This window comes from Clinocottus analis, unplaced genomic scaffold, assembly GCF_023055335.1.
Source record: "Clinocottus analis isolate CAN_PGR_092001 unplaced genomic scaffold, fCliAna1.0.p SCAF_5, whole genome shotgun sequence".
Taxonomy (NCBI): Eukaryota; Metazoa; Chordata; class Actinopteri; order Perciformes; family Cottidae; genus Clinocottus; species Clinocottus analis.
This window is the reverse complement of record NW_027176207.1, coordinates 591,269-613,630: the sequence shown is the minus strand read 5'-3', so window position 1 is coordinate 613,630 and position 22,362 is coordinate 591,269. Positions and strand designations below refer to the sequence as shown.

Below are 22,362 nucleotides of genomic sequence, written 5' to 3'. Positions count from 1 at the left end.
TTAGAGCTCTATCAAGTCTCTCCCCCGCTGTGTGTTGGGATCAAAGCTCGACTGCTTCGTTGACAGAGCTGGTCCCGAGCTTTTGCTGCATGTTTTAGCCCAGCAAGCCCACTGGCTAGCCGAGCGAGCCCACTGGCCAGCCGAGCGAGCCCACTGGCTAGCTCACGGCCGTCGCTCTGCACTCATACGAGCAGCCGCGGCTACTGAAGCGTAGCGCCAACCCTCCGGTTTCCCTCCAGGGAAACTGTGTTTGCTCTGCCGGCACATGTTACGCTTTTAGCACCGTCAGCGTCAGTCATTAGCACTGTTAGCGCCATCAGCGCTGTTAGCTGAGAGCTGCAAGCTAGCATTGGGTCATTAGTTGCTACGTTGTTGAGAGGTAATAGAAATGCACCAAATTTTTAATGTAAGACTTTTAAGTGTGTCAATCCCTATAATTGAATAATGTTTTACAGTCAATGGACAATAATTAACTATTATTAACTAATTAACTCCTGAAGGGATACATGGACTTTTTTCTTTTAATACAAACTGTAATGCAGCTATGTGAAGCATGACTACTTTATGTAATGATATTCAGAGATCCTGATTAAATAAAATATTGTGTACTCTCTCTTCTTTGTGTTGTGTTATTACTCCATCCAGCACACATTTATTCAATTAGACGCTCCAATAGATCCTACTGGCAAAACAACGCACACACACACACTCACACACACACACACACACACACACACACACACACACACACACACACACACACACACACACACACGTGAGTTTTCTTATAAGCCTGTGTTGTTATTGTTCTTATTAACAAATATACACTTATTTAGATACCACTTATTACAGGTCGACAGCAGACCAGGTGCCGTGGACCTGTATACGGGGTGCACCACTCGAGTCTGCAGGGGCCCAGCAGAGGGCGCTGACGTCACACAGCGATAGTCTCTGTGAGTAATAATTGTAGATAATGGACAGTGATGGCAAGTGGAATCATTAACTCCGTTACAAAATGATGTGCAGAGGTCCTGATTTAATACAATAGTAATAATTAACACAATAGCGTGTTGTGTCAGCGTGTAATATTGTAATATAATATTTGCTGGAGGCCTCCGGAGGAATCCAGTTGGACTCGCTCGTCCTGTACTGCTCTCTCTCTGGCAGGTTTCCTCTAGACAGGAAGTGGGCGGACCCAGTCACCTTCTCTACGTCTCATTGGTTACAATCCTCGTCTCCAGATTGGCTGGATATCACGTCACATACATACACATCACATACACATCACATACACACACATACACTCATCCAGGAGAAAAGGATGAAGCCAGTCTCAGGCTTAACTTGTCTTTGCAGTGCGAGAATAATATTTATTCACAGTAAAGTTAAATCAGTTTCTGTTTTATTATTGTTTTATTTTATCTTCATGTCATACATTAAACCTGAATCATTGTGAGGCACTGTAAAGACCACTTAAGTGTAATAAACTAATAAAGATTGCTCGTGAGATCCTCAAAACAGAATTATATCTCATGTTTAAAAGTTACGGAGAAATCGGAGCCAGCGGATCATTTCACAAAGTGCAGCTGAGGCCTGTCAGCTGTCTGCCGGCAGCAGAGCGCTGACAGGCCCCGAGCAGGAACTCCAACAATCTCACTGTCAAAAATCAAACACACTGAAGAGAGAGAACGGACGGTTTGTGAGGTGGACTTTTGCTCTCTGTGCCGAACATAAAGTTTACTCATGTACGGCACAGTATTTAATAAAGAAAGATGAATTTTAGTTTGCCAATGAAAAGATCATTTGATTCGTCAATAAACAATATATATATATATATATATATATATATATATATATATATATATATATATATATATATATATATATATAGTGTCAGCAAACACATTGTTATCTCCTGAGTTTATCAGAGCAGCAGTCTAAAAGTCATTGTGTTCAGATGTGTTTGCGTTTAGACTGAGATGACGTCATCAGAACACAGACAATAACCCAGAGAGAGACTGAGCTTCAGACCTGGATATGGATCCCAGCATGTTCTGTAGACCTTCAACAGATGACCTCATTACTTTGAGATCCCCTTTGCATCAAGACCAAAGTACATGATCCACCCTTTAGCCTGGCTCCTCTCTTTCTGTGCATCAGCTGTGACTTACTGTAATGAGGGTGATGTTAGAGAACCAGTCCCTTCCTCTCTTGCATCATTTAATGTCATCATATGATTGATGAGATCATTTATATCAAGCCACATGATGACATGTGCTGTGAAAGCACTTTGAGTGCTCAGAAGACCAGAAAAGTGCTTCAGCTTCATTTATTATCACCATGCTACTCATGTTTCAGGCTGTTAGCAAGCTAAACATTACCTTACATGGATTGTAGCAGATTGAAGACATATCTCCTGACCAAGCTTAATGTTTTACTGAAATAACTTTATTGTACAATATACAGAGAAACATCACCTTTTCACAGCAGTTTATTGTGTTATTAAAAACCTGTTTCTTGAAAACATTACTTATACGAAGGCCACATTCCTGTGCTCGGTTCCTGTTAACTTCTACAGAGGACCGATAGCACGAATAGAAAGCTTTGAGACTGCAAGCAGCACAGGAGCGTCTTTATTACATCTACGAGCAGAACTGATGCCAGAGAGGTGAGCGGCCTCCACGCGGCACGAAGGATATTAAAGACAATCCCTCTGCTGCCGTCTGCAGGCGATCCAGAAGTTTCCTCTGGAACAACCTGTGACTTCCATGAGTTTCCCCCAGCAGCAATGACACCAGCACACTCCAGGTATTGTTGGTAACTACTTTTATTGTGACATGCATGCGCTGGCAGACTGTGCCTGTGCTCTCTCTGCTCCTCTCCATCCCCTCTGAGCTTCATCGGGACAAAGACACAAAGCAGTGAACAGTTTCCCCGCCACCTGTTCCCTGAGCCGCTCCTCCACTTCCCTCTGCATGACCCTGCCACCGCAGCCTTTAGTGCAACTAGAACATTGTTGATGTTTTGCATCAGGGTAATATATCTCATGTGCAGGATCAGACCTGCAGACCCAGGCAGCGTGCGGAGCTGAGGACGTCGTCTCTGGTCAGGTAGCATCCACACAGCTGCCGGAGGCCAGTGAAGGCCTCCCTGCCGTGCAGGACACGCCAGTTGTCGATGAAGATCACCTGGTGAAGAAAAGAGAGGATAACGTTCTTAGGCGGTTCTGAAGGACACTGACATCTGGATCGGGTCCTGAAGCTGAACTGCAGCTCCCCTCCATGAGGTGTAACTGTCTTACTTTCCCTGGAGTCAGTTTGACCCACAGCTCGTTCTCTGGCCGCTTCAGTTCTGTGGTCAGCTCTCGATGCGCCTCGTACCACCGCTGCACGATGTCATGGGGCACTGTGTTTATCACCGACCGGTCGTAGTTGTTGTATCTGTTGATAAAAGATCCAAACGATGTTGCTTTGGATTCAAAATTTAGAAAATATGTCATCAAACTGCTAGAAATTCTTTTAAAAATAATCAAAAATGACAAGAAATGAACTACATTGAACCACAAAGCATCTCGACCAACTTCTAGTGAGGCCAAGTTTACCTTTCTAATCTAATTGACCAAAGGGAGGCCATGAATAACTTAATAACAAGACATGTAGAGCTTTTCCTCTGCGTTGAAATCCTAAAATCTGAATATCTGACAACTCACGACCGCACAAACACGAGCAACATCAACCTGAAGCGCCGGCGTACCGGATCATGTGCAGTTCACCGTTCCCGGCGCAGTGGAGCAGCGGGCCGGAGGCCTTCATGTGGTTTCGGTGCTCGTCGGAGGTTTCAATGTACTCGTGCTCGATCGGCACGCTTGTGAGCAGCTTGAAGTTGTCGGGAGACAGCCGGCGCACTTTTTCGGCGGCGTGGAACCCATCGACCAGCAGCGTCCTGCCGCCCGCTCCCTCGTGCTTGAGGAGGTGGAACACCTGGATTCTGCAATCAGCGTTATCGAGTGACAAAATGACAACGTTGACTCGAGGTGTGTTTCAAAGCTTCATCCACCAAATCCCTTCCTTTCTATTGGGGCTGCGTTGAAGCCCACCAGCTGAAGCCTCATCTGCTGCACATACCCACATGGCTCCTGGAAGTAGGAGGTGTCAGTGTGGCGGTCCAGGGCCAGCTGGGTGTAGGCAGTGTCTCCTCTGGACAGGTCGGAAGTAAAACACCACATTCTTCCGTACGTCGTCTCTCTTGAGGATCAGCGACACAACCAGCGGGTTAGTGAGAGGAGAACCGGGCCGAACATCTTCCTGAACACTGAGAGCAAACCGCTGGTGCTGAACACGGTCGCGTGAGAATAAAGAGTCCCAGTGAATACCTGATCAGGCTGACCCTGCGGCTCACCGCCTCGGTGGCCTCCACCGTGGCGGGGACATCGTCCACGAAGGCGATCCCATACAGAAGATAGTTTTGAAGGAACCGCTTGACTTCCTCGTCGCTGCTCATGAACGCGTCCCATTTGGCGGGCCGGATGTTTGCCTTGGTGTAGACGTCTGAAGTCCACAGGACGCGCTGCTGGACGGCGCGCTGCTTCTTCCCTTCGTAGCTGTTCTCAGCCAGCCAGCTGAGGCTGTACGTGGTCACATGACCTCCGGGCCCTGGGAGACAGGAACAGGTTTATCTTTTATGCTATGCTCTTTTTTGTTTGCCGCCATTTGGGTTTATGCTTTGCATGTCTGTGAAAGCACTTTGTAAACCCTGTTTTTAAAAGTGCTATATTAATAAAGTTATTATTCATGATATCATAACATTGAACATATTGTTATGAGGTACAGTGAATGGAAATTGCATGAAATCCTCTGCATGACATGATGTTGACTCGTCTTAATTCATTAATTGTTAAATGTAGCAGTTCTTATGACAAAAGCTTGTGTTATGAACACACTTTATGAACACATGGAAATGAACCTCTGTACTGCAGCACATATGGGTTATAAAAGATGACTGAATATGTAATAAAGCTGCATGTATCACCTGACCACACCCTGAGGATTAACTGACAACAGAGCTCACAACACAGTGAAGAGTCCACTTCACGCTGCAGGAGAAGAGAACTTTCAGCTTAACTCTGACCCTGATTGTGCAACAGCTGAAGAGAATATCATAAAACAATGCATGAGGAGCGCTGCTGAGTGTACAGCAAACATCAAATCACAGCGGTGACATGCGAATGATGAGATTACTGACTCACTCAGTCCTGGAGAGAAGAAGATACAGACGTTCCACAAGTTCCTCCACCTTTTCTGATCGACTTATCTACTGATCTATTGATCGACTCATCCACAGCTGCATCCAGGCGTGCATCAGCGTATCTTTGTTGCTGTGATAAAAGCCTCATTTCATAAGTAGTCGTTGTTTGGCTGCGTGGTGCTGATGCTGTGATGCTTCTGGGACACCGGACCTGCAAACGGACTTACACGTGAGGACCAGCTGGCCCTCCTGCACGGCCGTGTGGTCGGGTCGGAGGTGGAGGTCGATGCTCCCGGTGTCCAGGTTCCTCTGGTGGGTCCGGGAGTTGTAGGAGGAGGGGGAGCGGCAGTGGTCCCGCAGCCACAGGTAGTTGAGGCGCATGTGCGAGCCTCCGTAGTCGAGCACTGGAGGTCGCATACAAGCACAAGTTAACAGTGAGCGGGTTATTCTCGCAGCGCGCTGTCACGATGCCGTCAGACTCACGCAGACAGTCCTCCAGAGGCCGGACCGATGCCCCCGCAGCCCCGCGGCGGGTCTGGAGCCGGAAGGCCGGCAGCAGCTGCGGGGGAGCCCGCATGAGGGTCCGCGTGCACGCGCCCAACATCCTGAACACGACGGTGTGACGTCAAAGTAGAATTGACCCTCAACTTAAAATGACAACTTTCCTCTTTGCCGAGAGACCACCACCGACGCGCCCCCTGCTGTTGCTCCTCCCCCTCCTGTTGCTCCTCCCCCTCCTGTTGCTCCTCCCCCTCCTCTCCCTCCTCTTGCTCCTCCCCCCCAACCCCCCCCCCCCTCTCCCTCCTCTTCCTCCTCTCCCTCCTCTTCCTCCAACACAGCGCTCCACCTCTTCAATCTTTAACCTCTAAAGATGCATTTGTGTGCTGACATTAATAATTAAACATGCTATAGTCGGCTGTGCGTGTCGGTTCACGCGCGGGACGTAAACACGCAGCGAGCTGGAGAACAGGGAGGGACGAACTGCGCATGCGCAGCCTCCCGCAACCCCATACCCGGATATCCAGCGCTTATGCCTTATGTTATACTTAAGTCTGTTACAGGTCAGTCTTTTATTTAGTGACTACCATCAGACATGAGAGAGGAGCGACTCAACGCACGTGAATAAGTGAAAACACACGTGAGCACAATGTGTAGTGTAAAGACTCAACAAACAACACTGAAGGATGACCCGGTCCCAGGTAAACTCTGGCTTACAGTCAAGCAACAAAGAAGTGAGCAGGATGAGCAGCTTCCTGCAGGGTAGTGATCAGATGACTGCAGGATATCCCTCAAGGGTTCAGCTGCGTGGAAGGGCTTTATCTCTAAAGAGTCACAAGGTGCTTTGCAGGAGCAGTGTTTCAGACAAGAACAAAACATAATCAACACAAGGGGACCATACAAGGGCATTCATTTACAATATCATATATATAACATGAAACCTGTTAAGAAAGGTCCAATAGACAGTAAAATGCACCATAAAAACATAGAATAAAAAGCAGACCAGATCATTTTAATGGCCTGTCTAAACACGTCTGAAGCAGATTCTTTTCAACAAATTCCCAGAACGTTGAGGCTGCAGCAGATCGGTCATCGCGGGTCGTGTGTGTGGGACGGACAGAAAGTTTGACCTGAGAGGAACTGGTGAGGGAGCACACGAGGCCGAAGTCGTTCAGCCACATTTGTAAGAGTCTGACCGTGGAAAGCTCTGCAAATCAGTGTTAGAGTTGTTAAGTGCATCCTTTACGCAACAGGGAGCCAGAGAAGAGATGTGAGTATGAAGGGGTGAAGGGAGGTCGTCTATCTGTCTGCCGACGGTTATAGTTTACAGATATTTCTCAGGTGGAAAAACAACAAGATCCGAGCAGCTGCTTGCCATGGGGTCAAACAGCAGCACTAGATCACATATCACCTCTGGGTCACCAAGTTGACGTGGCCCTGAGTGACAGCTGCTCGTCGTACATATCAGGCCTCTCCACTGGAGCAGTGCAGTGGTTGGCCAGGTCTCTGATATGAGCCCGTGGTTGATGCGTAAAGCAGGAAGTGTTCTCGCCTCCTTTCCTACAGCAATTACAGGAAGCTGAGATCTCTGAGACATGCGGGTCACGTCCAGCCCCGCGGCTCTCCAGCCGCCCTGTCCTGCGACAGTGTTGCAGACATATAGTGCTATCCTTAAAGGTGCACTTTGTTCAGGCTCATTGCAAGACAGCGTTCCCAATTCCACATCATTAAAATGTGTGTTAATATATAATAAGCAAAGGTGCATTGGGAACTGTGGTAATAATGCAGGACTGCAATGTCTGTTTGAGACACAAGGGGTCAGCATTACAGAGAGCTTAAAGAAAATACATTAATGACCACTGATCAGTATCCAGACCAGGGGTGGGCGAGCTATGGCCCGCGGGCCGTGTACGGCCAGACCAGCTTTGATGTTTCTTAATGCTTATTTATGTCACTTTAAGGCTGTTTGTGTGTGCGCTCTCCTGCAGACAGAAGTCGGACTACAAGAGGTTTAGAGTTGTAAAATGAGCTGACAGCTGCATCTATAGTTGGCATAACCAACATCAGGCTGCGCCGCCCTGCGCGCTCATGTCATGTGACCTATAGGCTCCTGCCAGCCTCCTGCATTGAGCCAAAGAAAAGTCCACAGTGAGTGCCGAGTGTTTGATGAGGAGTGGACTGAGAAGTATTTCTTCATCTGATGGGTCGACAGTAAAACAGCTTTAGCCGAACCACTTTGGTAAATTATTGTTTAATAGTAATAAAAGGTTCTCAGCTTCCTGATTGGCTGCTGCCAGACCAGGGCGAGACCTCCTCCCAATAAATGAACAGTTAAACGAATAAAAGAACGGGTCGTCCTTGTACTGTGCCCCGTGGATCAGAGGCCATAGTACAAGGACGATCTGTTCTTTTATTCATTTAACTGTTTCATGTTCCGCTGCCAACTTTCAGTCAGAAATCAGAAACCACAATATGAAGATATTAACGTCTAAAGTCAAGGAGGCCGTGTTACCCACATGCTGTTTATGAGGGCGTAGCTTTGAATGAGGATTATGTCAGGAGCTACACAAGGTTGATTTCAACTAACTGATCCAGGGAAGCGTACATTGAACCCACCGACAACGGCCAAAACGAGAGGTCTTCTTTACAGCGGCCATCTTGTCATAGTGCAGGCGACGGCTCTGTTCTCGTAAACTGTGACAGCGAGCCCGCGGTCACAAAACCAGGACTCTGGAACTGAAGCAGCTTATAGTCCGACTTATAGTCCGACTTCATTCATTTTCTTACTGTGACAAATTCAAAAGTCTCCTGTGAAAGAAGCCCATAACTGCCTCATTAAACATGTAACAACGGCTGTGTGTGCACGTTTTATGATGTCAGCTGAATTGTCTTTGTCTTGGATGAGGTGCCCAACCTCATCGAGGAAATGCTGGCCTTTAGGAAATGAGGGCGACTATGAGGGCAACTATGAGGGCAACTATGAGGGCAACTATAAGGGCGACTATGAGGGCAACTATGAGGGCGACTATGAGGGCAACTATGAGGGCAACTATGAGGGCAACTATGAGGGCGACTATGAGGGCAACTATGAGGGCGACTATAAGGGCGACTATGAGGGCGACTATGAGGGCGACTATGAGGGCAACTATGAGGGCAACTATGAGGGCAACTATGAGGGCGACTATGAGGGCAACTATGAGGGCGACTATGAGGGCGACTATGAGGGCGACTATGAGGGCGACTATGAGGGCAACTATGGGCAGAAAGAGAGTAACTGATGCGACCTGACAGGAGACCTTAGGGATTCAGCTGGACGCTGATGAAACGAAGTCATCATTAGAAGGTGAATGAGGGGAGTCTGTGACAGACGAGAGGCCTTTTCCACGATGGAACTCTGACAGCTATCTGAATGAGAGGGTGAGGCTAACAGCTGGCTAACCCCACATTCACAAGACGCGTCAGAGAGGCCATGTCAGTCAGCCAGTGGCGGCGGTACAAACCTGCATGCTGGCTCCCTCTGGAGTCCTCACGGGCAAATGGCTGCTCTTAGTACACAACCGGCTGAACGCCGCTTTCCCAATTCCCAATGGTCTGTTTTGGCGGGCGTCACAATGAAAGCAGGCGATGCAGAACGGCTTCAGCCCTGCTGCACACGTTGGTGTCCGTATAGATCGGGAAGTTTAATAGAAGAAGATTCATGATGCATAAACCCTGATAGAAGCATCCAAACAGATTTCACTGTTACGACGTGTTCTGACGTAAGCGTCTGTGAGAAACCTTTTTACTGACAGGAGTGATTTGTGCGTAAGTAAAGAATTCCCTTTAGCGTTATACAAGATGAGGCATATTGTGTATTCTCTCTACAATAATAATAATGCATTTTATTCATAACTTCTGAATGGAGCTTGGTGTTAGGGACCCGGTCTGGTGGTCCATGGTGGATTGCATGTATTGTTCTTGCCAGTGATCCCAGTAATCCCAGTGATCCCAGTGCAGTGAGTTACAGAAGTCCAGTCTTGAGATATGACAGTGTTGACGAGCTGCTCTGCGTCTGAGAGGGATAAAGTGGGCGGAGTTTGGAGATGTTTCTAAAATAATAAAAGGAGGTTTTGCACAGATATTTGATACAGTCATTAAAGGTCAGGTGAAGGTCAAACCTCCCTCCCAGACCAGTGACTGTGGAGGAGAGTGTGAGGTGAGTCATGGAGGATGACTGGACCTGGTGTGGAGGGACAACACACAGGGCTTGGGCCTCTCCTCTGGTCACGCATGGTTTGGCCTTCTCTGTTGAACATGTCATCAGTTTGGTTTCAGGGACCCAAAGTACAGTTTGTGTAAATGTACATTTTAATTCTGGGATAGGACGTACAGGACAAGGGACTGGAACCATCAGGGAAAATAACCTGATTGTATATTTAAATATGTAACCATATACCCGGTTGTCAAAATTAAGTGCATTTGTATAATTATTTTGCATCTGTACACAATAGTCAGCATGGTGACTGCCTGCCTGCGTATTAACGCGTCACGTGACCTGCAGGTCTTCTCCTCGGTGATTATCACCCAGCATCCGCTTGCAGTGTGACGGACATCCCGGCCAGTCATCTGAGGGATGACCGCCAGTAGCACTCCGGCGTTTCTCTTCCGTGTCGCTTGGTAGTGCAGCCTGCTGAGAACGCTGCGGTAATGCCGCATTCAAGGACTGTCGGAAATGTGTACTTTCGTTTGGGTTTCCACGAACTGAGTGAGATATTTGAAGGTGGACTTTTTTAAATGATCAGAACGTGACGTTAAGAAGCCATACAACATGGGAGCGACAGTTCTTATGCATGATTATTATTGTATGTCTTTATGGTTTCGTGTGGGGTCTCACACATCACTTGAAAGTGGGTTAAATTACAGCAGATTGTGGAATCAAATATTGAAAACCCAAATAAAAAAAGCCAAACAGTAGGCTATGAATATAGATTTGCATTCACTCGTGTAACTTTTGTCTTAATGAATGTATACATCTACAGAAAGTATTACATAAGCACATAAGACGCATTTAGCATATGCATTCTGCTAAAGTATATTCTAAACACAGCACATAGTGTTGGCGTTACAAGAAGACTAAAACACATCATGTTACATGCTCTTCTGTGCTGTCGTGCCACAGGAGGAGCAGTTACATAAACGGGATAACGGAAACAACGCGAGTGGTGTGATGTCCGAGCTGGCGGCGCGGCCCTGAAGGCAGCATAAGCCAGCCCTCCCAGCAGCAGCAGTCGCGTGTTGACTTGCTTTGTCAGCGGTGTCCCGCAGCACACGTCTCGTGCTCCTCACCTGCAGCTGATCAACACCTTGGACCTTCACCTCGCGGACGGACAGGTCACGTGGTCGCGGCAGCAGCAGCAGCAGCAGCTGCGGACCTTGAGCGGGTTCATCGGTTTCTTTCCTTTTCTCTCCAGCTAACGGGACGATGACGTTAAAATCCAATAAAAACGAACCCGCCGTCATTCTGGAGTCCGTGAGCAGCGTCCGGACAGCGCTGTCCGACCTGTACCTGGAGCAGCTGCTTCAAAACAAGCCAAAGTCTGACAAGGTACGCGGTCGGGTTCAACCCTTCATTTATTTATTTATTTATTTTTGACCCCAGAGCTGGGTGTCCATGTTTGCTTCCGGGGAAGCAGAGATGGGACACATGTTGTTTGTTCCTCCGCCAGATCTCTAAAAATAGACCCAGGCTATTGAAACAATGGACTGTGCATGTGGATATGCCTCTTATTTTTCAAATCAGTTCTGTGTGTGTGTGTGTGTGTGTGTGTGTGTGTGTGTGTGTGTGTGTGTGGGTGTGAACCACTGCATTGCTCAGTCAGCTGTAGTGGGATCCAAGTAGACTTTACATCGGCAGTTTCACTTCCACCCTAAACTACGTATGGAAGTCATCTGATTACTGGGGAAACGAGCCGTTATGACGTCATTCTCTCTCTGCGCGATCCCGTTACAGTGAGCCCGTGAACTCTCCTGCAGCTACAAGTGCTGCTGAACGAGAGATTGTTGTGTTGTTGTTTACTGCATCGCAGTGACTGGATGTACCAGCTGGGCTTTAACACGAAGACTTGTTTTCCTCCTTACAGCCAGATGAAGGTGTGAAAGCACCTCAAAGCTAAACACATGTGAGACCACAATGTACCTCAGACTGTTGCTGCAACTTTTGTTTTTGAAGTGACTGATGACCTCAAGGCATGAATTTAGCAGCCAGTGATGCCTTCAGGGAACACTTTGTCCTAAACCTCAGTGAATGTGAGGAGTCAGCAGTGGAGGGAAACTCCTCCTGACGTCAGCAGTTTGCACTTTAACGGCCTTCAGTCTGCAATCTGGGGACGTGTTCGTCTGCTCAATGCCGATATGTGAAATCAGTGTCTTTTAATAAGCCACCACGTGGTCCATGAACCTCTGTACAGAGTGTGTGTGTGTGTGTGTGTGTGTGTGTGTGTGTGTGTGTGTGTGAGTGTGTGTGTGAGTGTGAGTGTGAGAGTGTCCTGTGGACGTTCTGTTCTGTGTTTCCGGCCCAGGAGTGTTGCTCTGCTCGTCTGAAGGGCTTCCAGACTCACCGAGCTCACCGTCATAAACAAGTCATTCATTTCAGTGTCAGCGCAGTTGCGTAACTTGTTATTTTTGCCACACTTCTCCTCGTCACTATGGGACCCAGACAAGTTTACACAAGTCAGGCTTCACGTGTTGACTGTTTCTGTACAATCCATCATAACTCTCCTGGTCCCGTGTAGGTCACGCGTTGACCTCCTGCGTGCCTTCAAGAGATCAATACGTCTTTGCCCTTCGAGCCGCAGACCCCGCCCTGATTTATAAATGATTCGTAAATACTACTTCTCGGCTTGAAGAGACGCGTCGTCTCCCGAGAGAGGAGAAAGAGGCGTATCGCTTTCTAACGCGATCAGAGTGTCATGAGGCCGCGAGGAGGAACGCAGGCCGGACAATGAGGTCCAGGCCTTCAGGCGTTATCTCCTGCAGAGATTGTCTTCTTCCTCAATCGCCCATGAGCGACATGAGCGCTCCGCCCGTCCCTGCACAGGGTGGAGGACCGTGATTGCAACACACTGAGACAAAGCATCACTTCACGCTCTGATAGTGCGAGAGATAGCGCTGACGCTGTCATCGTCGAAACCTCACGAGACGCATTTAATTAAAAGTTCCTCTCGGTGATCTGAAAGGTGTCACACGGGGCGTCTGCATTCAGTGGTTATCTGGATGTGATGGGCTCGTTGTTCACATCTATTTCTTTTCAGCCTTTAGATTGAGTCAGTTTCCTTCCTGTCGGTCGGGTCAGCACTTTGTTGGGAGGACGTAAGGTCTCCGGCTCTGTGCCGTGGGGACAGACCACCTCATCCTTGTGAAGTTGAGTGTGTTTCCCTTCCTACACAGGAGCCTCTCTACAACAACAATACATGTTAGTTTCTGGTACTTTTTTACACTTTCATCAAGTGATTTTACGCTCGTCGTGAGAAGAGCGGTACATGGTTCCACAACATAACCGTACCATCGTCTGCAGAAATAAGTTTTATTGTCCTGGATTAGGAGCAACAAGTAAGAGACGTTCAGAGATGTGCCTCAGCGCGTGTTGTTCAGGATGGATTTGTTTGTGTGGATCGTAACTGTAACAGGATTGCTGCCCAGACGCTTTCCTCAGATGTAATTTCATCGGTTCTCTATTGGACGCCATCCAAACGGCACAGTCCTGCGCGGCGGCACGAGGCCAGTAAATAATTCTCACGTTGCACAAGTAAACACGACTGAGGTCTGTCATGATGGCTGCACGCAGCCCAGCACTGTTCACGCAACCAGTTCCTTTTTTATTAAGATGAATGAAACTCAAGAGAAGAAATCAACGGGAGACATTCCTGGCTTAGCGCCTCTGAGCTGCTGTTACAGTATGCAGCGTCTCATCTCACGGCGAGGAGGAGGAACGCCATGAAGATGTTTATTGGTTTATTGCAGTGCTGATGCTGGAAGATAGATAATGTGGTTTCTTTTGCTGAAGCAGTGCTGATGTGTCATTTCCATGAACAACATGTTTTCTGACTACAATCTAAACTACAGACCATCTGTTTGACTATTGAAGGAGGACGGATGTTTTCTGGGGATTTCCTCCTCTTGGACTCATCTTTGTGTAAACGTGTGACTCCACAGCCTCGTGTTGTTATCTCATTACCAAACAAGAGGTCCTCGTTACATTAAAGCTGCTCTCCTGAAGAGGCGGTATCCATGACCACATGGACCAGGTGGACCACAGCACTGGACGCGGCTAATGAGCTGTGATTACGCCGGGTTAATTTTCAACCTCGAACATATGTTGAAACTGCAAATGAAACACGGCTGTTGGCACACATGAGCAAAAAGTTCCACTGCAGTTCTGCAGATAGCAGCGTGATAAAGATCTGATGGTCCAGAGGACTGGAGCTTAAAGGGTTTGCTTAAGGGAGGCTTCACATGTTGATCTACTTCTGCGTGACATAACACAAGACATGTTTTATCCTTTTTCTCCTTCTCCCTCCCGACAGGCTGCTATGCAAACCTACGAGAAGAAGGGGGCGGACGTGTTGACCAACGGCAGCGCCGCACACATGAACGGCACAGACGTGACCAGGATGAAGGAAGTAGAGTTTGAGAAGAACCCCTCGGAGCCAATGGTGCGCCTTCTGCCCCGACACACACACACACACACACACATTACACACTTTAATATGTGTGTGTTCCTCCTCACTGACGGTGGTCTGTCTGCAGGGAGTCACTCTGAAGCTGAACAACAAGCAGCGCTGCACTGTGGCCAGAATACTGCACGGAGGCCTGATCCACAGACAAGGTGTGTGTGTGTGTGTGTGTGTGTGTGTGTGTGTGTGTGTGTGTGTGTGTGTGTGTGTGTGTGTGTGTGTGTGTGTGGTATCTCTCATACACAAGCCGAAGATTCAGGGTTTAACATATCTTTTGTTTTTGTTTACATTATGCTGATATGACGTATGATTCGGACCGCCACTCCGTTTTTTAGTTGTCAGTAATAATTTATGAATAAAAAGTCATTTCTACTGGGCTCGCGGTCATCGTGGCTCAAGACCTTCCTGGTGTTGAGTTTATCTCCCAGGAGAAGAGATGTTTGGTGCAGATGAAGAACACAAAGCATCAAGCAGAGAAGCTGGAAACAGAAGATTTGTGAAAGTGACTCGTCTTCCTCTGGTTCTTCCTCCCTGCAGGCTCTCTGCATGAAGGGGACGAAATAGCAGAAATCAATGGGAAAAGTGTGACAAACCAAACTGTAGATCAGCTGCAAAAGATCCTGGTAAGTTCATATCTCATGATGTTCTTGCCACTGCAGATGTTTCATGTAATCATTGCTCCTACACAACTGTTGTAACACTCATGAGCTCACTCGCAGAAAGAAACCAACGGAGTCGTCACGATGAAGATCGTTCCCAACGTGCCGAGCCGGTCCCGAGCCTGTGAGGTAATAACATAACATGTAGGGTAATAACATGACCTGTGGGGTAATAACATGACCTGTGGGGTAATAACATGACCTGTGGGGTAATAACATGACCTGCAGGGTAATAACATGACCTGTGAGGTAATAACATGACCTGCAGGGTAATAACATGACCTGTGAGGTAATAACATGACCTGTGGGGTAATAACATGACCTGTGGGGTAATAACATGACCTGAGGGGTAATAACATGACCTGCAGGGTAATAACATGACCTGTGAGGTAATAACATGACCTGTGAGGTAATAACATGACCTGTGGGGTAATAACAGTAATAACATGACCTGTGGGGTAATAACATGACCTGCAGGGTAATAACATGACCTGTGGGGTAACAGCAGTAATAACATGACCTGTGGGGTAATAACATGACCTGTGGGGTAACAGCAGTAATAACATGACCTGTGGGGTAATAACATGACCTGTGGGGTAATAACATGACCTGTGGGGTAATAACATGACCTGTGGGGTAAGAGCAGTAATAACATGACCTGTGAGGTAATAACAGTAATAACATGACCTTTGTGGTAATAACATGACCTGCAGGGTAATAACATGACCTGTGGGGTAATAACATGACCTGTGAGGTAATAACATGACCTGTGAGGTAATAACATGACCTGTGAGGTAATAACATGACCTGTGGGGTAATAACAGTAATAACATGACCTGTGGGGTAATAACAGTAATAACATGACCTGTGGGGTAATAACATGACCTGTGGGGTAACAGCAGTAATAACATGACCTGTGGGGTAATAACATGACCTGTGGGGTAACAGCAGTAATAACATGACCTGTGGGGTAATAACATGACCTGTGGGGTAATAACATGACCTGTGGGGTAACAGCAGTAATAACATGACCTGTGGGGTAACAGCAGTAATAACATGACCTGTGGGGTAATAACATGACCTGTGGGGTAATAACATGACCTGTGGGGTAATAACATGACCTGTGGGGTAACAGCAGTAATAACCTGTGATGTGTTATCTTTGGTCTGAGTGGTGTGTGATGTCTCACACTGTGATGCTGGTGAGTAAACCCAGCGATGAGCTCAGTGTGATGTTCTAGAGCAGCTGGGTTCTAGAGCAGCTGGGTTCTGGAGCAGCTGGGTTCTGGAGCAGCTGGGTTCTAGAGCAGCTGGGTTCTAGCGCAGCTGGGTTCTGGAGCAGCTGGGTTCTAGAGCAGCTGGGTTCTGGAGCAGCTGGGTTCTAGAGCAGCTGGGTTCTGGAGCAGCTGGGTTCTGGAGCAGCTGGGTTCTAGAGCAGCTGGGTTCTGGAGCAGCTGGGTTCTGGAGCAGCTGGGTTCTGGAGCAGCTGGGTTCTAGAGCAGCTGGGTTCTGGAGCAGCTGGGTTCTGGAGCAGCTGGGTTCTGCTTCTCCTGCACGAGTTGCTCCTTACAGCTTCTGTTCTTTGTCAGGTGACTGTCCTGTTAGTCAGTGAGCAGCACAGGTGATTATGACAGGAGTTTAAACTTGGAGAGCGTCGCTCACATTAGTTGTGCTAGCTAGCATGACTTGAACCACTGTGTGCTTCATTCTGCCATCTGCTGGCCACAGCAGCCATTACAGCGCTTCCTGTCGTGATGTTGCGTCATCAAATCATGACTTTAATTAAATGACCACAAAGAAAACATTGCATTCTGGGACGTTGCTCTTGTCTTCATACAGTTTATCGCTGCATGTAGCTGTGCTGTGGTCAGTGATGGCAGTCTACCTCGACGTGTAAAGTCCTTTCATACGTAGTTATTAATACACTTCTGTCTTCTTTCATGCTCATAGAGCATCATTTCTGGTGACCCAACCCACTCCAGTTTACCCGCTCTTTGTCCAAAATACAACATGTGTTCACTTCTTCTGTGCACAACTGTCCCTGGAAGAACTTTGGGAAACCACAAATGTTCTTGAACTCGACTAACAATAGTAATATTTCACCCTGAGGAGAATCTACATGTGTTCCTGTTGTGATCTTTCAGGAGGGTTTGGTACATAAACGTCTCTCTTCCTCTCTCAAAAAAATAGATTACAAGTGTAAGTTTGGATCTGAGCGTTTTAATTGGCTGTTGAGAGGTTCTGGGGAAACGTAGCTTCTGCTTCTTCTAATATGTTTTCTATCAGCGTGATGATGGTTTGATCACTTTCACTGTACGTATCGTCCTGAGATCATGTCATGAACATGTGAATTCTGCTAACGGATGGATTCCCAGTTAACCATAGCAGACTCTAAATGCATGTTAGAGAATATTAGTTCCTCTGTGTAGATGCTGTCGGTCTGTGGAGACGAGCTGGTTCCTCCAGGCTCACAACGTTAACACAACTTCTGCTACACACATTCAAGAAAAGTGATTTTAAGCATCAACTTGAAACGTCCCTCTGCATAGAAGAAAAACTAAATGTTGAATATTACATTTCTCATGGAAATAAATGGCCTGCAGTACAGCAGTATATCATTTGTGACAAATATCACAAGAGATTAAATAAAAACTGGAGAAAGTGTCTTCAGAGTTCAGAGAAACTGTCAAAAAGTAAGTTTAGTTTAGTTCAGCAACAATAAACACCTGTACATCACAGCTGATCTAGATGATGAGAGATTGAACACATTAACCAGAATCATTTCTTGACGTGTGTGTTTTCATATACAAGGGATGTGTCCTGGTGGGAGCTGCATAACAATAAACATTTAACAATAAACAATAAACATGTGGTGAGGTCTGCAGAGGTTTCTTTATTGTCACCAGATACACATTAATAACCACATGTCCTCTTCTCCACCTGCAGATGTACATGAGGGCTCAGTTTGACTACGACCCCACCAAGGACGACCTCATCCCGTGCAAAGAGGCGGGGCTTAAGTTTAAAACCGCCGACATCATTCAGATCATCAACAAGCAGGATCCCAACTGGTGGCAGGGCCGAGTGGAAAGCGGCGCCGCCGACTTCGCCGGCCTGATTCCCTCCCCGGAGCTGCAGGAATGGTAAACGGCTCCGAGACGCGTTGTCACGGACGTGATGTCGTGAACCTCGCCGCGCCAACGTTAACCTCCATCTCTCTTTCACACTGCCAGGAGGGTGGCGAGTAAGAGCAAGGCCAGAGAGGGAAGCCAGTCCTGCAGCCCGTTTGGAAAGAAGAAGAAGTGCAAAGACAAATACCTGGCGAAGCACAGCTCCAGTGAGTCCAGACGAGGAGCGTGACTTCTTCTCTTCCAGCGCTCATGTGTAGATCTGTCTAAAGCAGAATCTCTTCTGTTGCAGTCTTCGACCAGCTGGATGTGATTTCTTACGAGGAGGTCGTTCGGCTTCCTGCTTTTAAGAGGAAGACGCTGCTGCTCATCGGTGAGCTTCTCGTCACTCGTTCCTTCTGTCGGTCCTTTGATGCACACGGTGTCTCCAACGTGTGCAGAACACAAATAAAACCTGAGTGTGAATGTAGATTCAGACCTGGAGCTGAATGCTGAACACACATCTGTCTCTTTAGGTGCACCTGGCGTCGGAAGAAGCCACATCAAAAATGCGCTCCTGACCAAATACCCTGAGAAGTTTTCCTACCCTCCAACTCGTGAGTAGACCAGCAGCCTCTGATGCTTTTCCTCTCTTTCACTAGAGGTTTGATGACTTGTCCTCTTGCTGAGTGTTGAACCTTCTGCACAGACACCAGCAGACCCCAACGCAAGGAGGAGGAGGATGGACATGAGTATTACTTCACTTCCAACGAAGCCATGACCAAGTACGTCTCTGGAAACGAGCTGCTGGAGTATGGCAGCTTCCAGGGACATATGTTCGGTACCAAAACTAAGACCATCCAGGGGATCCACGAGCAAGACCGAATCGCTCTGATGGTCATCGAACCACAGGTCTGCATGTCTCTGAGGGACTTGTGTTATTCATTCAACATCAAATGAAGTCAAAGGGCTTTTCATGCCGGTTTGCTGGCACTTAACATTGAAAGATCAGCGTGCGTCAAGCATCAGCTCTTTTTCTGCTGCGCTGGCTGCTTGTAGGTTAATATGGAGAGAACTACATGAACTCTAGCGTCCTGTTTCACTCACTTCAATGATGAAGGTGTGAGTAGGTAATATGAATGTATTAATTAAAATGTGTGGGTAAGTTAGACCTATACCTTTCCCAAGTGAAGTCAAAGGTATAACAAGCACTAACATGACATGAACGTGTTGAATAATGTTTACAAGCGGTTTCTATGTCACTTTAACACAATTCTTTTGTTTTTCTTCCACGTTTACTGCAGAACCTGAAAGTCTTGCGGACGGCTGACTTCGCGCCTCTCGTGGTGTTCATCGCTCCGACCGACACGGCCGCCCAGGTGCTTCACCTTCACCCGAGTCCACTGCAGCGCCGCCGAGCTCCTGCAGCGCCGCTTAACCCTCCTGTGTCTTGTCTCCTAGACGGAAAACCTGCAGATGATCCAGAAGGAGTCGGACGCCATCCTCACCACATACAGACATTTCTTTGACGTGGTTCTGGTCAACAACGACGTGGACGAGAGCGTGAAGGGCGTGGAGGAGGCCATGGAGCGCGCCACCTCCACCCCCCAGTGGGTGCCTGTGTCATGGGTGTACTGACCGACGCCGGCGTCAGTACACCACCCGTTTAGAAACAAAGCAGTGCAATATCGCCCTCACACCAGAACCAGTGAGCGGCGGCCCAGGTGTGTGTGGCTGTACTTTTGGTTCCTGTTAATTGTCACTGAGATTTATTTGCACAAATGCATCCAAAAAATAAATAAAAATAAAAAAAGCAATATGTAGGCGGGTTTATTTTAGAGCGTTGAGGCCCTTTGGAGGATGTTCGGGGTGACATGTTCAGGAGTGAGAGGTCTTGGGGATAGTTTTGGTGCCGATGCCTTTTGTGATTGTTGGAACGTGAGCGAATGCAAAATAGGACCACAACTGTGAATGAAATCCTCCCTTTTAAATATCAGGATTTTAGTTAGATTGTGCCATGAAGTTGAGATCGTAGAACCGTTTGTTCCTCCAGTGTAACAGGACGTCACGTCTCATCTGGTCCACCTTGTACATCTCACGGGGGGAACGTGAAGGCACTTTTAAACAAAACATAAATGAATAAACGGCTCTGTTGCAACTGCTCCTGTGTGCCGTGGGGGAACCTGCTGTCCCGAGAGGGCACACAATGGCAGTTTTATGTCAGCGGGGAATCTCCAAACGGCACAAAGATTCTTTCAACTCCATCCACAGGAAGCAGGAAACACACGGCGGTGTCCGGCACCGCAGAGCCGCTGCAATATCCATCCTATTTTATGATTTTGGGTTTGAAGACGTCACGGCTCAAAGCTTTGATTAATTATAGATCAAGACTTCGTAAGGAGCTGCACGATGTGTCTCCCTTCAGTCCCGTGTGAGAGCTACAGGTTACGCATGACGACGTGGTCGCAGCTTCTCTCTCTGCTGCAGTTTCCTGGTTGCGTTGTCAAAATTGTACCTTAATAAAATCAAAATATATCATGTGAAAACTATAGTTTTGTGTTTGAGTCATTCTGTCTCCTTTCATGTTCATGACTTTGTGTTGAACCCTGACAGGCTGCGTGCTGATGAGCGTCAGAGTAACTACTCTCAAATAGTCAAATTTGATTATTTATCATTTAGGTTTTCTCTGTATCTTCCAGTCTGAAGGTCAGGGGACGAGATCAGGAAGAACACAAAATATTGATATGAGCTTCATTATGTAAGCTCTCTACTTCCATATACTTTTCATTCAGAGCCGCGAGCAATTAGACAAACTGTCCTACAGCGCCACCAGGTGGGCTCTAGTCCTCACCCTGTACAATATGCATGAAGACTAAAGATATAGATATAGATATGCCACCACAGAACAATGCTTATCACTTAATACTAAATCAAAGAAATTGCCACTAAATGATTTTCTTGTGAGAACAGATGGAGATACTTCTATCAAATTATTAAATTCAGTGCTGCTTCTTTCTAAATGACTTACAGTTTTCTTCGATGACTAACCGACAGCGTGGACAACTGGAGTCACATGTAAAACTCTGACTCCGTCTGCACTGCCAACACTCACCTGAACAGTTCACTTCACCTGCAAAACTCATTCCAAGCAACACAACTCTTAACACACGGCTCAACACACACTCAGTGCTGCCAAACACTATACACAACCCTCACTGAGATGACACACACTGTCACTCACAACACACTGAGGAAAAACACCAGCACCAACACACCAACACAGGAAATACAAACTTCATCTTTACAGTTTGAACTACTTCAGTGACTTCATACAAAATGATATTTTATTCAAAGAAAAGAGTGATATTCTTTCCAAAATTAATCTTCCTGAGCTCTACCTATATATACTGTAATATATATAGACATATATAGAGATATAGATAAATATATATATATATATATATATATATATATATATATATATATATATATATATATATATATACATATATCTATCTATCTATCTATCTGTCTGTCTGTCTGTCTGTGTGTGTGTGTGTGTGTGTGTGTGTGTGTGTGTGTGTGTGTGTGTGTGTGTGTGTGTGTGTGTGTGTCTAAAACAAGACACCTGCTCAGCCTCCAGCTGAAGTTGCAGTCATCAGAGTTTAAAGGCACGAGGCTGAACTCTCTTCTGTGTTGAATGTTCACAGTTTGACAGCAGTGTGTCAGCGTTTGAACAAAGTGCTGTGAATCCACAGTGTTGTGCAGGTTGTGTTAAAGTCATGTGATAAGTGTGTAGAGCTTTGAAAACTGTTCAAGCAATGAGAAAAGAACTAGTTTGTTCACATGAGCTGCTGCTGTGCAGACTGAGGCAGAGTTTTGCACATGTGACTCCAGTTGTGCTCGCTGTCCTTTAGCAATCGACAAAAACTGTAATATGAGTAACTTAATAATGTAAGAATACATCCACAGCAACATTCATGTGTATACGCAGAGAGTTTATTAATGAAAAGAATAAAACCAAACAGACTCAACAAGAAAGAAGAAACGAGTCCAGTGAAAGAACTCTGGAGGTTATTGAGAGAGTTCAGATTAAAGTTTATGAACTCACCTGTGATGTCATCTGATGAGTCAACTGTAGTTT

The 22,362-nt window shown here is 46.8% G+C and overlaps 2 protein-coding genes across 2 annotated transcripts; one reads left to right on the top strand and one right to left on the bottom strand.

Annotated features, from left to right (window-relative positions):
- Positions 1–2,480: 2,480 nt before the first annotated feature.
- Positions 2,481–5,930, bottom strand: tmlhe (trimethyllysine hydroxylase, epsilon). The gene is made up of 7 exons (XM_068600747.1): positions 5,728–5,930; positions 5,472–5,648; positions 4,373–4,652; positions 4,125–4,244; positions 3,754–3,987; positions 3,302–3,440; positions 2,481–3,188 (listed from the first exon to the last, which is right to left on the bottom strand). Exons 1-7 carry the CDS (start codon positions 5,846–5,848, stop codon positions 3,057–3,059), a joined length of 1,203 nt encoding a protein of 400 aa, XP_068456848.1. The 5' UTR covers positions 5,849–5,930; the 3' UTR covers positions 2,481–3,056.
- Positions 5,931–10,999: 5,069 nt separating this feature from the next.
- mpp1 (MAGUK p55 scaffold protein 1) lies at positions 11,000–20,755 on the top strand. The gene is made up of 12 exons (XM_068600984.1): positions 11,000–11,326; positions 14,304–14,432; positions 14,527–14,605; positions 14,991–15,076; positions 15,173–15,241; positions 18,058–18,254; positions 18,345–18,448; positions 18,532–18,612; positions 18,755–18,835; positions 18,928–19,130; positions 19,523–19,597; positions 19,680–20,755. The coding sequence occupies exons 1-12, from the start codon at positions 11,204–11,206 to the stop codon at positions 19,854–19,856; spliced, it is 1,404 nt and encodes a 467-aa protein (XP_068457085.1). The 5' UTR covers positions 11,000–11,203; the 3' UTR covers positions 19,857–20,755.
- Positions 20,756–22,362: the final 1,607 nt, after the last annotated feature.

Bases quoted from the DNA above. Each gene is read 5' to 3' on its own strand.
- mpp1 (XM_068600984.1), top strand. From the start codon at position 11,204: ATGACGTTAAAATCCAATAAAAACGAACCCGCCGTCATTCTGGAGTCC. The intron at 11,327-14,303 runs GTACGCGGTCGG...CCCTCCCGACAG, and splicing joins ACAAGCCAAAGTCTGACAAG to GCTGCTATGCAAACCTACGA. The intron at 18,449-18,531 runs GTGAGTCCAGAC...CTTCTGTTGCAG, and splicing joins CCTGGCGAAGCACAGCTCCA to TCTTCGACCAGCTGGATGTG.
- tmlhe (XM_068600747.1), bottom strand. From the start codon at position 5,848: ATGTTGGGCGCGTGCACGCGGACCCTCATGCGGGCTCCCCCGCAGCTG. The intron at 4,653-5,471 runs GTAAGTCCGTTT...CCTGTCTCCCAG, and splicing joins GGGCCAGCTGGTCCTCACGT to GGCCCGGAGGTCATGTGACC. The intron at 4,245-4,372 runs GTATTCACTGGG...CTGATCCTCAAG, and splicing joins CGCAGGGTCAGCCTGATCAG to AGAGACGACGTACGGAAGAA.